Source organism: Pistacia vera, unplaced genomic scaffold (assembly GCF_008641045.1).
Source record: "Pistacia vera cultivar Batoury unplaced genomic scaffold, PisVer_v2 Contig192, whole genome shotgun sequence".
NCBI lineage: Eukaryota > Viridiplantae > Streptophyta > Magnoliopsida > Sapindales > Anacardiaceae > Pistacia > Pistacia vera.
In genome coordinates, this window is record NW_022195993.1 from 1,054,363 (window position 1) to 1,069,282 (window position 14,920).

The following is a 14,920-nucleotide window of genomic DNA, read 5'->3' on the forward strand; positions in this document are numbered from 1 at the left end:
CGGGTCACGGTGGGGTTGTGTGTGACAGATCGGGTCACAGTGGGTTCACGACTGCGGATTTGAGGTGGGTTCACGGTGGGATTGTGTGTGAGGGATTTCCGGGTTGACGGTGGGTTCACGTTGGGTTAGAATGTGGGTTTGTGACAGAAGGCATTGGGGGTTCACGGTGCTGGTACTGGAAACTAGAAAGGGAGATGGTGGTAATGCAAACTGGGAAGTGAAACACTGAACCTGGTAATGGATTATCAGAAACTGAAATGATGGTGATGGATATTGAGAAGGTGAAGCACTGAAAACGGTAATGCCAATTGAGAACTGAAGCACGAAGCTGGTAGTGAGGATGCAGTGATACTGAGAAAGTGAAATGGTGAAGCAGTGAAAAAAAATGAAAAAACAAACTGTAATGGTCAAAAAAACATGTTAGGATAGTTGTCAGGATTCCATTATCAGGATAGGATTCTGTAAATAATAAAACAAACAACATTTGTAAAATCCGGTCTAAAATATAGATAAAAATACTTAGCCAAACATGCAGTAGATTATTCCTTATAATAAAAGTTTATAAATTAACAAAAACACCCCCATACACCTAACCGATTGCCAAAAGTTGGCCACTACCACCAGATGGTGGCTGTTAGTCACCAAAATGGGGCCCGACTAGCTGGATCTAGCCAGTCATGCGCCGATCTTGTTTTTTCGATTATATCCACTATGCATATAATCATAAAAGACTAGATTTATGGTTAGATTTCTAGTCGCCGTCAACAACCAGATAGCTCTGGTCGAAAAAGGAAAGATCAATGCACGATCAGTTAGATCCAGCTAGTCATGTGTCATTCCGACATCGACGTTTGGAGGTGGCAACTGCAACGGTGGCTGCTGGCAGGTGATAGTGGCTTGGTTGGGTAGGGGTGTTTTTGTTAATTTATAAACTTTTATTGTGAAAGGTAATTGTTAAATGTTTTGAGTTGAATAGAATAGAATTGGATTTTAAATTGAATTGAATAGTCAATGTTAAAACAAACATGTTTTTCATTGGATTCGATAAGATACTAGAATAGAATAGAGTATGAAAAGTGTACCGGGGAGGGGGGAATAATTTTGTTGCAAAACATCCAGTTTCAGAAGTAGGGGTGGAAATACCTAAACTTGAATCGAACCGGTTTTCGGTTTTTTTAAAAAATTGAACCAAAATCGGTCATGTTTTCTTTGTAAACAGTTTTTTAATTGGACCTAAAATTCAATCCAATTAAATGGTTTTAAACCAGTTAACTCAAATGGGCTGGATAATTCGGCCCAATTCAATCAAACCCACCACTTTGGCCAATTTTTTTTTTTTTTTTGACAGGTTTATTCAAATGGGCCACCTGCTCACGTGCTGCTATTGTGTGTTCTCAAGTGAAGATTCACGGAGTTCGAGTGATGACGGTCGACGGTGACTGGAACAACGGCAGACAACAACCGCACCTGAAATGAATTGAAAATGGGTTTAGGTTTTTAGCAAAAGAGACAGGGTTTCAGAGAGAAATGAGAATTGGTCGAATTGGTGACTAGAAAGATGCCAGCAGTGAACTAAGACGGTTGTACCGGTGATTGGAAAGACGGCGGCATCAACTAGCAATGAATTGAAACCTCTGAGACAAAATGCAAAGATGGGAGAGGGTTAGACAATGTCAAGCGAAGGTTCATGCCTCATGAAGGTTGAGCGACGACGGTCAACGATTCAACGGTGACTAGAAATCTAGCCGTGGCAACTGGTAGTGAACTTAGATGAAAATGGGAGAAAGCTACTGGCTAGACAATGTGAAGGGAAGGTTCAGTGGTTCACAAAGGTTGAGCGACGACGGTCCATGGTGACTAGAAAGATGGGTGACGGTAGGCTGCAACTGGCAATGAGATTGGTCGACAGTGGCACAAAAGATGTTTTGTGTAAAGTCTAGATGGAAAATGCACATAAGTGAAGACTGAACCTAGGATAATTTTTTTTTTAAATTGAAAAATAATAAAATATAAATTTATTTTTTATTCATTTAACCGGTTCAAAAATTCAATTCCGGTTAATCGTTTTATTTATTTCAGAAAACCGAAATCGAACAGAATATTTGGTTTACAAAATATGGCAAACCGAAATTGAACGGAAGCCAGAAAAAAACCAAATATTCAGACCGGTTTTCGGTTTTGTTTTTTCCACCCCTATTCAGAAGTGGACAAAACGACATCGTTTACCATGTGTTGCAGTAGTGCAGTAGTACCAATATTTGTAGTTTCAATAGAAGCACAACATGTTTCATTTCTAATTTCCCGTGATTTTGGTCCTCCACCTTAGCCAAAAGTCACTTTTGACCTTCGATATTTTTATTTCTAATTTTTATATATAAGTAATTAAACAATTAAATAATTTATACTTAAATTTCCTTTTAAATAGTTTAATTTTCAAATCCATAATTTATGGAGCCCAAGAAACTTTATTTTCACTTCAACAAAATAATTTTTTCTCAAATTATTATCATTGTTAACGTGATTATATGATACTAGTATTAAAAAAAAAACAGAGAAAGAATAGAGAGAAAAACAGAGTAAGAATAGAGAAAGAATAGAGAAGAATGGGGAAATGTGAAGTAAGGAAATAAATTCAAAATTTAAGCAACGGAGAGAGAAGGGTAGCATAACGGGTTTATTTACTAAGCAATTAGTGCTCAACCCGTTGTTTTCAATGTTTTTTGCAGGAAACAGGTGAGATACAATCACTTGGAACATCACGCAGCGGAAGGTTTGGGCAAAACTGTCGAGTTACTATTTTGAGACTTTATTATATTATGTAAAGTTTAGTGTATAAAGAAAATTAAATATGGGTCCATAATTTCATACTCGTTTATATGTTTATATTCTCTTATACATATTCAGTAAGTTTACTGTTATTTTATGAGTATATAAGCTAGAAAGAGAGTCATCACATACATGCACCTTGATTTGTCTTGGGGAAAGATTAGTGCAGCAACCCACCACCGTAGTCTTCCACTTAAATCGCGGATGTTCAAATGGGGAATTGAACCTAAGACCATGCGTCTATCCACTCAATCCCCAATTTACCCTAACCATCTAGGCTATCCACTGATGGGTATTTTCCTTACTTATGCTCGGGTTTCAAATCCCTATTAGTCAAGCTGTAATATTAACCTAGTTAAAAATGGACATACAGTACTAAAACGAAATAGTTCGTCTAATAATTCATTGAACCATATAATTCATATGTAATAATGTCTTCTACAAACCCTTAGATTACGGTTGAAGGGTTGATGAAATGATGAACCAATGGTCCAGAATCCAGTTTCGATTCCCGTTCTTGATTCTTGCAGTGCTAGAATTGGAATCGACCTTGTGAGGGGTGATTTCGGGTAGGAACTGGATCAAGAACTTGGGGTACCCACCGATTTCGATTGTACTGTAGAAGCTTTAATAAATTAAGGACTAATTAAAGCTCATATTATCTTCTTGATTTTACAAAAAAAAAAAAAGAAAAAACTTCTAAAGTTTTCATTAACGAATATATTCAATCACTAAAGGCATATTCAAGAGTATATAATATAATATAATGAATTATATATAATATGCCTCTATTGGGATTAGGGGTTATAAATTATTTTTTTGAAATTAATTAGCTGAAAGGTTTGATACTAATTGAGAAATGATTTTGCTTATTCTAATCTGATGACCCTTTTCCACTAAACAATGTATAGTTGGATTCTTGCTTTGAGTTTTGACAATTTAGTAATTTGGGTTTGCTTGCAACTTTTATTGGACTAGTCTTGGATTTGTGTTGGGCTCATCTAACAAACCTGGCCCAAGTGCATCTAAGGGGCCCAAAAGGAGAAAAAGGTTCACTAAATTAGCCCATAATATTATGGAATGAGTAACATTTTTGTTCTCCTTATCAAATGAGTGTTGTTATTCAAACCCCCTCAAAACTCTTTCTAAGACATCAACCTAGTTATTTTGTTCGTTTAACTCATCTAATATGTATGTCATGACTCATGAGGATGACAAAATTCTCCACAAAATTGGACTCTTGACTCGTTCGAATTGAGAATGTTGTTTCGAAATGTCGAGACAAGTATAAAAGACTCCTCTAAAAATTGATTTCAAGGTGAGAATGAGAATTGAGGTTTTGATCCGGCTGCCAATCTAAAAACCCTAAAACATATGAAGAATAAATAAATGAAACGCCCATAAGCATATTGAAGGGGTGAATATATAATGAGTAACTTTAAAAAAAAAAAAAAATTGACAATCCAGTCAATTCATGGTGGTCTGGGGAGCTTCCTGTTATACTTGAAAATCTCAGGGAATTTCAGGTACTTTAGAAAATTTTAGGGGAGACGCCAAGTAAACAAACGCCGAAACGCGTACCAAATTAAAAGATTCAAACTCCAGTTTCTTTCCTCCAGTGCTACCGCCTCCGCTGCCGACGGCACATAAGGCCAGCGCCAGCCTCAGCTGCTCCACTTCTTCTTCAATCTGGTTCGTCTTCCTCCAATCATTTGTGAAGTTTCAAAGTTTCATGTATTTGTTTCTTAGTTATCTCTATCAAAGTACTACAGGAATAGGAATTTTCTTCAATTAGATAAAAAATTAAAGTGCTTTCCTAAGAGAAACATGTATCTAGGTTATAAAGATGAACTGAAAATGAAGATAGAAAAAAAGTATAATATAGGTCATATACATGGAGTATATTCAATCAAAGTATCAAGGTGAAATTTAAGAAAAAATAAATGTAATTCTTTACATGAAATTCTTTTATTCTTTCATAATTAGAATTTCAATCATAAAGTTTTGATTTTTGAATCAATTTTAGTGCAGGACCGAAAATAATGCTTTTCATGAGGAAATCGAGGCATCATATGTTTTCTTTACTTACTAATAGGGGTTATAACTCCGCTCGGATTTCACAACTCCAAATTCAGGAGAGTTTGGAGTCGCGTAAGAATCTATGAGCCTGTTGGCTACTCTTTGAGGAAGTTGCTGCATTCTTGCTTTATCAAATACATGTTTTTCGTAGTGGAAGACCTTTAAAATCATCAAAGCAGAAGAGCCTGAAAAATTATTGTTTTTCTTTTACTTCAAAATTATGAGTTTTTTCATTCTAAAGACTAAAGTTTTGAATTAGTAAAGAGAATTCAAAAGTCAGATTTTTTTGTTTCCCTATTATTTTTTATAGGCATAAAAATAATTTAAATGAAATCAAAGCAGTGGCGAGGGAGTTGAAGATAATGCTAAAAAGAGAAATCTGAAATCAATAAAGAAGATAACAAATTGCTCTGAAAGTTGAAATATGCAAGGAGTGGGAGCTACAGGAGCAGGGATATGTTTCTGGAGCCTGAGAAGCATTTGAGCAGGGTTTGGGCTAGGGATAGAGACGCTCCGGCTTGAAAGAAGAGTAGGAAACTGATTTGCATAAACTAGATCGAAAGTGAAATAGCTTGTTTGACTTGTTTGCTGTAAACCGTGGCACAGATGATGACCAAGATTTTGCTGGTAATTTTGTGACATGCTTTTTCATTCTTTTTAAACTAGCAATGCTTGCATTTGAATAATTTTTTATCATGAATGATATGTGATTTTGTGGAATTTATTAGGCTTGGTTATCTGGTTGCTGAATTGTCCATTTTCTAACTTGAGGCAGGGAAGTCCCATTTTGATGAAAACAATTTAGAGTAGTGATTCTGTGTCCGATTATCTGGTTTCTTGTTCCAGTCTTTTAATGAGTTTGTTATTGTTAATTTTACTCTGACAATCATAATGTTCTTGTTTAATGTTGTTTTGAATTCAGTGTTCTAATTGTTTGTTACAATTTGTTCGAGCTTGGCTGACATTTTATCGGCAGCTGTGCTATGGCTTCATCTGCTATCAGTAGTACTTAAAATGAAACTAAATGCAGTTGCGCTTATTATGTGTTTACTCTGCGATGATTCAAGCCCTGGTTCTCATTCCTTACTCGTGGCATATGATTTTTGTTCTCAGACATTTGCAGATCAAAGAATTCATGAAGCAGCTTATTGCTGCCCTTCGCGGATGGACCTTCGGATAAGGACATCACAAATTTCCGTAGACTTGTTTGACTGATGAAGGTGCGGTTCCATTTGAAAGCATACTCCTTCCTATGTATAGAACCATAACATTCAACTTCTGTAATCATCTTCATTTCATGAAATTCTGGAATTTTAGGTTCCAAAATTGTTCTATTGCATTACATGATACATAGTTTGAGATGTTTACATTGTCACCACAATAAGATGGAAAATCTTCAATCCTTTCAAACAGTGTGTTGGCTTTGGTTTCACAGGTAATAAAGTATCTGTATCATAAGCTGATAATTTTCAAGAAATTTGGAGGGTAACTTCAAATGGGTTATGGAATTAAAACAAACAACAATTTATAATTCTGTATGCTGGATGTATGTATTTTCGATCAATCATGATGTATCTACAGATTACATCTGTACTTCTGATTCATCACTATATATTTACAGATCATGTAATCTGATGTAGTATTTTCTCCATATCGTTTGCATGTGTATGCAATCAATCAGGAGAAATGTGTAGATCACATATATTGACTTTACAAACTCTTATTGGTTGAATACACATATACCGTGATAGTTATCTATTATATAGTCCCATATAATATTAGGGGTTGTTTTTATTATTTTGGAAAACAAATTTGAAAAGCATTTTGAAAAACAGGAGACAGGAGGTCGGTTCTGGGCAATTTCCATCATTGTACTTCTACACCTCTTTTAAATGCAAAGAAAAATAAAATGGACAAAGGCATTCAAAGATTCATGTGAGGAAGAAAGAACCCTTAAAATACTTGGAAATTATCACCGAACATTCATTCCCTTTTGACCAATTTATAAATATTCATACACTATCTCAAACCCGAGGGAGGTGAAGGATATAGCCCTACAGGTTAAACAGGCCATAAAATGGCAAATGGATTTATTATTGGTTGAGTTACTATTGGAAGTCTCATTCTCTCATGCAAGAACCTGATTTGGAGACTGCAGAGAATCCTTCCTCCTGCTTCTTTTGTAAAAATAAATGGGAAAATGGGCTCTCCTCATCCTCATCCATTAGTATCACTNACAACAACAACAACCACCACCACCACCACCGCAACCACAACCCGTGGCACCACTGGTTCAGACTTAAGATAAGTAAAAACTGTGCAAAAAGCTTGTGAATTTAATTTATTGTGATGTTTAGGAACCTGAACCTCATTCCCTGGATCAGAGAGAGTTGTAGAAGTATTCTAACTGAGACACCGGAAGGAAAGAGAATCTGTAAAAGGAATAGGATGATGTTGCAAATCTAATTCTCATTGTTTGTGAATTCTATGTTGTTTGTCCAACTGTGTATTCGACATTAGCTTGTGTTTACATGTTACTGTATCCAGATTTTCTATGCAATTTCAGTACATTTTGACATTTGACTTCTTCTTTAACACCAGATATTCAATCTCTTCTGCGGATGTTATGGGGTGCGTTTGGTTTAGTATTTTAGATAGGATTTTGGGGATAGTATTGGGTTATTGGATAGGGGAGTATTACGAGGTAAATTTTAAAAATTTGTGAAAAAGCCTTTAGGTTTACTAATTTAACTAAAGACCCTAACATATAAAATGACAAAAACACCCCCCACCACCTGCAGTGTCAGATTCTGGCCACCACCGTCGGAATCTGACCGGAAAATTTCGTTACAGCACAGACCGGTCGGATTTGTGCCGTAACACGTCGTTATGGCCTTTTCCGGTCAGATCCATGGTGGATCTGGTCGGAAAATGCTAGATCTACGGTCTGTAATGGCCGTCGACGACCGAAAAAAGTCAAACGATGGGCTGACGGCCAAAGATGTGGCCGTCGTTTTCGGTCAACGACGGTCATTTCTTTGGCCGTCGCTGACGGCCAGATCTGGCCTTTTCCGGCCAGATTCGTGGTGGATCTGGCCGGAAAAGGCCACATCGGTGAACTTTCGACCATTTCTAGTCGAAAGTTAGGCCGTTGTACAGATTCCGGCTATCACCGACGGTGGTTGTCGGAATCTGACAAGTTGGGTTGATGGGGGTGTTTTTGTTAATTTTTAAACTTTTTTTTCAGGGGGTATTTAGTGAAATTAATAACTTTATGGGGTTTAAATGTAATTAAAAAAATAGGGTAATATTTCTGTGGAGAATAGGATCCAGAATATGGATAAAAATATTAAGCCAAACATGCAGATGATTATTTTGAAAACCGGATCTCAGTGTTCGGTAACAAGCGTTAATTCGTGCATGCACGAGTTAATTCTGTTAGCGAAAATTCAAACTAGTTTGAATTTTACGTGCGCACTTGAGAATTTTCATTAACATGGACAGTGAATTCCATATTCAATTAAATTTCATCCTCATAGTAGATATGTTTGAACTTTTAAACAAATAATTTAATATGCTTTTTCCATGTATTTCTTTATTTGAATCTAAGATCTGAGTTAAATTTAAATAAAAATTATTGGTTTTAGATCCAATGGAAGCATATTGTTTTTTGTGCTTCAAATTAATTGAAGGGATGAAAGGATTACTTTTAACTAGGACGAGAATTTTAAGTTTGTATCTGAGAAGTATCGAAATTAAACAAACTCAAATTATATTTTTTATGGATTTCTTTATTTGAATCTAAGATCCGAGTTGAATTTGAGTAAATATTATCGGTTTTAGATCTAATTTGTGCTTCAAATTAATTGAAGGGATGAAAGGATTATTTTCTTTATTTATTTTTATTTTCAATATAAATAATATTTCTGTGTTGTTAAATTTATAAAATAAGAAAGAAAAAAAAGGAAAATATATTCAATTGTACGGGGTGGTTGGTGGGAATAAATAAAGTGGGCTAAAATAAATAATTAAAAAGGAAAAGGAAACACTAAAAATAAATAATTTTTTAAAAGTATAAAATATGTACCATTAATTGTGAAGAATTGGACCCCCTAATTGCTTGCTTGGATTAATTCTATTTACAAATAAAAATCCTTCATCCTCCTCCTTTTTGTAAAATAAAAATGGGAAAACAATTGTATTACATCCACAACTTTTTTATACAAATTTTCTTTTATAAATTATGTGATAAAATACGATTGAATGATTTTAAATTTAAAATAAACTTTACTTAATCATATTTTACCAAGTAAGTTTATGAGAAAAAATTTGAATAAAAAATTATCACTTTTCCCCCCTCTTTTTTTATCAGTTTTCCTTCCACTTAACAAAGGTAATTAATTAAATACCAACCGACTCCACAAGGTGTGAACAAAAGACCAAAACGCACTCCCACGAAGGTTATCGGAAAGTTTACACCAAATTTGTGCATCGAATAACGTGGCAAAATCCTGACTGTTGATTAATATTAACTGATAATAAATCAACGGTCAGGATTGTGTCACATCATTCGGTGCACAAATTCGATGCACACCCGTCGGTAACTGTAACATTACTCAAACATTATTGGTTTTAGATCCAATCGAAGGATATTGTTTTTTGTGCTTCAAATTAATTTGAGTAAACTTATAGAGCACAATGTGAATTGTATTGTATTCAACGTAGATGGTGTTAGTTAAACAACAGTCCGGAATTGGTTATAGAGCTGGAGAATCAGAGTCTTCCCTTGAATACAGCTGTGGAGATAAATGCCGATGGCCAATGGCGTGGTTCATCACACGGATTGAGTTTCAAAAATTAATATTTAAGTCGAATAAAATTTTATATGTTCAAGAGTCCCATTCTCATACCTGCTCCAGCGCTGAAACAAATTTTTTATTCCTTGATGCTGACTTTTTGAGGTTTTATGTTAGCGGTATCGCTAGAATTCAGATTCTCATACCAACTCCAGCACTGGAACGAATTTTTTATTCCTTGGATGCGGTCTTTTATGTTAGCGGTATAGCTAGAGTAGGTGCATATTAAGCATCCATTATCTTCAACTAGCTTATTTTCGCTCTCTTCGTTTCTTCTGAGAGAAAATGGCAGAATTAATTCTGGGTCGGGAAGTGTCTTCGTTGTGGAATCTTGAAAGTGATTTAGAAAGCCTTGCGGGAACCCTGAGCACTATCCAAGCCGTGCTCTTGGATGCTGAGAAAAAGCAGGCACACAATCATCAGCTGCGTGACTGGCTTGGGAAGCTTAAGGATGTTCTCCTTGATGCTGAGGACGTTTTAGAAGAATTCGAGCTTCAAGCTTCCGGGAGGGAAGTGGTGAGACAAAAGAGGAGCACATTAAGAAAGGTATGTCAATGCTTTTCAAGCTCTAATCCTGTTGCTTTTCGATCTGAAATTAGTCATCAAATCAAGGAGATTAGAGAAAGACTAAATAAAATCGCAAGTGATAGGAGTAGATTTTCTGTTATTGAGAGTACTCCTGTTGAAGTTAGGTTTGTGATTCCAAAGGAGAGGGAGACTAATCCCTTCTTGGGGGTTTCTTGTGTTATTGGAAGAGAGGATGATAAAGAAAAGATCATAAGCTTTTTAATGCAACAAACCGACAATAATGTCTCTGTCATTCCGATAGTTGGAATGGGGGGTTTGGGTAAAACTACTCTTACTAAAATGGTTTATAATGATTAAAGGGTAGATAAGTTCTTTCCATTAAAGATGTGGACATGCGTGTCAGAGGACTTCGATGTCATCAGATTGATGAAAGAAATTATTAAATCTGCAACAAATCGTGATCAGGATTGTAGTAAGTTAAAAGGAGATGAAATTCCTAAGCATTTACAGGAAATTTTGACAGGTAAAAAATTTTTGCTTGTCTTGGATGATGTTTGGAATGAGAAGCCGATGAAATGGTTGGAATTGAAAGATTTACTAATGAATGGTGTCAGCGGAAGTAAAATTATTGTGAGCACACGAAGTAAAAAGGTTGCAGAAATAATGAGCACTGTTCCCTCACATTTTTTACAAGGTTTTTCCAGTGAGGAATCCTTGTCATTATTTAAGAAGTATGCATTCAAAGATGGAGAAGGGAAAGATTTTCCAAGGCTCGTTAAATTTGGGAAGGACATTGTAGAAAAATGTAAAGGAGTTCCGTTGGCCGTGAAATCTTTAGGGAGCTTACTTTATGCAAACACGGACGAACATGAGTGGTTGAAAATAAAAAAAAAAATGACATCTGGCAGGTGGATCAAGATAATGAAGACATCTTACCAGTATTGAAATTGAGCTATGATCATTTGCCATCTCCCTTGAAGCGATGTTTTACTTATCTTTGCTTGTTTCCGAAGGATTATAATTATAAAAATGATTATGTGGCCCAATATTGGATGGCGCTTGGACTTCTTAAAACCTCTGATGAAACTGAAGAGTTAGAAGATGTTGCTGATCAATATATCAAAGATTTATGGTCAAGGGGTTTCTTAGAGGATTTCTGGGATCGTAATTTTTGTTGGCAATTTACAGTGCATGATCTTATGCATGATCTTGCACTATCAATGACAAAAGGTGAGTCTGCATTCATAAATTTCGGAAGCCAAAAAGTTGATGGGAAATTTCGGCATTTTTCACATGGTGACACAGAGTTATGTGGTGAAGAATTTTTACAACTCGTAGTTAATAACTCAAGGAGTGTTCGAAGCGTTGTCCTTCCAGTAGCAGAGAAATACGGAGATGCGCCTATTCTTAGATCATTTATTAGTGAAGATATATCTAAATTCAAGTACCTCCGACTATTATTCTTGTATGGTATACTTTTGGAAGAGTTGCCAAATTCTATCGGTACATTGAGACATTTGAGGTACCTTGATCTAGCTCAGAATTCTTCATTGAAGAAGATCTCTGAATCTATTTGCGAGCTTCAAAAATTGCAAATGTTAAGACTTCGTAGTTGTTATCAGCTTAAGAAGTTGCCTAATAACATACGCAAGATGATTTCCCTTAGATACTTGGAAATAACCACACAAGATGATGTTCTTCCAGAAAATGAAATTGGATGTTTGGGTTCCCTTCAATATTTGTACTTATATCACTGCTACAATCTAGTAAGTTTGTGTGAAGGGATGCAAGGTCTGAAAAGCCTCCGAACGTTGCATCTAGAAGACACTTCTGTGAGCTCGTTACCAAATACTATCAAATACCTGACAAAATTAGAGATGTTAGTGATTTCGTATAGCCACAATCTTAATTTGAAGATGGAATTGCAAGCAGAAGATCTTGACCTGAGGCTGAGTCTTAAAAAATTCATAGTTTATGGTTTAGATTCACTAGTGGATTTGCCCCAGCTTCTTTTTCAAGCATCTGCTGGCACTCTGAAGTACATAGAGATTGGAACATGTAAAAACTTAGAAGCACTACCAGAGTGGTTTGAAAATCTCACATCACTTGAAAAACTTCAGATTAAAGACTGCCCCAGATTGTCATCTCTTCCAGAAGGGATAGAACGCCTTACTTCCCTCAAGGAATTGGTGATTAGAGACTGTCCTGATCTGATTGAAAGCTGCAGAAATGATGAGTCGAAGATTGCTCATATTCAACTGGTTCGTCTTCTTTAAATAATGCAAAAGTGAATTAGTTGTATGAACTTTATAACATAAAACCATGCCTAACTGAGAGAATTTAAATAACTGAATTGGATTTAAATATTCTTAATATCTTAAACATGATTTTAATATTTAAAATCAGTCTTTTCCCCATAGTTTTTTATTTTTTTTTATTTTTTTTATTTTATCATTTTCAAGTAGTTCTGAAAGTTTGCTAGTGTTCTTGAGATGAGATTGTTTGGTTCAATCATTTTATGAATTGCATTTTTGATAATTGTTTGTTGCATTTTGTTCAATCTCGCTAGGTTTAAGCACACTGGCTTAAACATTCTTTTGTTTAATTCATTTTTGTTAACTCTTCTTTAATTGTTCTTGCCATTTTGAAATGAAGAACCTTTCAGAGCCATTAACTGAAACAGCAGGACCTGATGAAGTCATTGGAGACCTTAAGAGGAAGCTTGAACTCTTTGTAAGTTTTTTATTTTTATTTTTTATTTATTTTAATAATATCTTTGTTGTGTGTGTTCTTACGATACCAGATTGTGCTGGGAACAATCGTTGATCTTACAAGTTCTCTTACTTGCAGCAAACAAAAGTCAGTCAAGCCGTCAGCGTGTTAAAGCCTCAGTTAAGCAGTGAAAGCCAGAGCAGTGCAGTGGCAGCAGTCCAAGAGCTAGAAGCGCTGGCAATGATGGACATTAGCACGCCGTTGAAAGAGGATCCTCAAGTAGCACAATCACAGCCTCCAGAACAACAACAACCACCGCAACCACCGCCGTTGTAAAAGGAATAGGATAATGTTGCAAATCTAATTCTCATTCTTTGTGAATTCTATGTTGTTTGTGCAACTGTGTATTTGACATTAGATTTTCTATGCAATTTCAGTACCTTTTGACACTTGACTTCTTCTTTAACACCAGATATTCGATCTCTTCTGCGGACGTTATGATTCTTTTTAAAACCGGATCTCAATTTTCAGTAACAAGCGTTAATTCGTGCATGCACGAGTTAATTCTGTTAGCGAAAATTCAAGTTTGAATTTTACGTCCGCACTTAGAGAATTTTCATTAACATGGACAATGAATTCCATATTCAATATGACAATATGGGTCTATTTGTTTTATTATTTTGGATAGGATTTTGAGAATAATATTGGTTAGTTGAATAAGAGAGTATTACAAGATAAAATTTAAAAATTTATAAAAAAAACCCCATAGGTTTGCTAATTTAACTAAACACCCCAATATATAAAATTTTTGTAAAATAACAAAAACACCCCCACCACCCACAGTGCCAGATTCCGGCCACCACCGTTAGAATCTGGCCAAAAAATGCCGTTACGATGCAGACTGGTCGAATCTGGCGGGTAGGGCTGAAAAAGGCCAGAAAGTCCAGATCTAGTCGTCAGCAATGGCCAAAGATATGGTTGTCGTTGTCGGTCAACAATGGCCAAGATTTGGCCGTCGTTTACCATCAACGACGACAATTTCTTTGGCCGTCGCTGACGGCCAGATCGGTAAATTATCGGCCATCGACGGTCGTTTGTAGGTCGTTGTGGCAGATTCTGATTACCACGGATGGTGGTTGCTAGAATCTGGCAAGTATGGGTGGGTAGGGGTGTTTTTGTTAATTGTTAAACCTTTTTTGGGAGGCATTTAATAAAATTAATAAACTTAAGGGGTCTAAAAGTAATTAAAAAATATACTAATATTTCTCAAATAATAAAACAAATAATATTTGGGGAATATGATTGGAAATATGGATAGAAATAATGTGCCAAATGCATTATACTCAGGACCTGTAAACTTACTGGGCCTGTAACGGTCTGGCAGCCCTTGGATGGGCATATTTTGCAGCCCTTCCAAGGGCTGCCAAGGTCTCTTTAACTTGACTAGCCTAAATATTTAGCAATTTTATGTGAGAATCCTAGCATTTTTCATTGTATAATATGTATTCGAGTTGGTTAAATATAATTAATTTTAGCATATATATGTATGTATACATGACTTAATATAAATTTTCATTTAATTTAGGAGGGTTTTTATATATATAAATCATAGGTTTGGAGCTAATGGATATTTTCAAATGCAACCCAATTCAATAATTGAGTAGAAAGAATAATTTATAATCTCAATTAATAAAATCTTGACTCAAAATCCAATCCAATTAAAAAACTAAACTTGATTAAACAACCCCAATTTTAAATAGATTGAAATCCTATTCAATTAAATTTCATCCTCGTAGTAGATATGTTTGAACTTTTGAACAAATAATTTAATATGCTTTGTAGAAGTTCTTTTTTTATTTAAAGATTATTTTTTGTACTAACCACCAATAATTAAAGATGTCATCTGCTACCTACTTTGT

The 14,920-nt window shown here is 35.4% G+C and overlaps 2 protein-coding genes and 1 long non-coding RNA gene across 4 annotated transcripts; all 3 read left to right on the top strand.

Annotated features, from left to right (window-relative positions):
* The first annotated feature begins 4,374 nt into the window (after positions 1-4,374).
* Positions 4,375-6,403, top strand: LOC116127616. 2 transcript variants are annotated; one of them, XR_004127618.1, is made up of 3 exons: positions 4,375-4,518; positions 4,853-5,532; positions 6,019-6,403. It is a non-coding gene; the product is annotated as an uncharacterized LOC116127616 (long non-coding RNA). The 2 variants fall into 2 exon arrangements; XR_004127617.1 differs by having other exon boundaries at positions 4,376-4,518; positions 4,858-5,532; positions 6,019-6,402.
* A 4,270-nt stretch (positions 6,404-10,673) lies between these two features.
* Positions 10,674-11,234, top strand: LOC116127544 (putative disease resistance protein RGA3). Its single transcript, XM_031413196.1, has one exon. The coding sequence runs from the start codon at positions 10,674-10,676 to the stop codon at positions 11,232-11,234; it is 561 nt and encodes a 186-aa protein (XP_031269056.1).
* Positions 11,235-11,325: 91 nt separating this feature from the next.
* LOC116127624 (putative disease resistance protein RGA3) lies at positions 11,326-13,432 on the top strand. The gene is made up of 3 exons (XM_031413264.1): positions 11,326-12,550; positions 12,945-13,022; positions 13,140-13,432. The coding sequence occupies exons 1-3, from the start codon at positions 11,342-11,344 to the stop codon at positions 13,335-13,337; spliced, it is 1,485 nt and encodes a 494-aa protein (XP_031269124.1). The 5' UTR covers positions 11,326-11,341; the 3' UTR covers positions 13,338-13,432.
* Positions 13,433-14,920: the final 1,488 nt, after the last annotated feature.

Excerpts from the sequence above, each read along its gene's own strand:
- LOC116127544 (XM_031413196.1), top strand. The coding sequence starts at position 10,674 with ATGTGGACATGCGTGTCAGAGGACTTCGATGTCATCAGATTGATGAAA.
- LOC116127624 (XM_031413264.1), top strand. The coding sequence starts at position 11,342 with ATGGCGCTTGGACTTCTTAAAACCTCTGATGAAACTGAAGAGTTAGAA. Across the intron at positions 12,551-12,944 it reads AGATTGCTCATATTCAACTG|AACCTTTCAGAGCCATTAAC; the intron begins GTTCGTCTTCTT and ends TTTGAAATGAAG. Across the intron at positions 13,023-13,139 it reads AGAGGAAGCTTGAACTCTTT|CAAACAAAAGTCAGTCAAGC; the intron begins GTAAGTTTTTTA and ends TCTTACTTGCAG.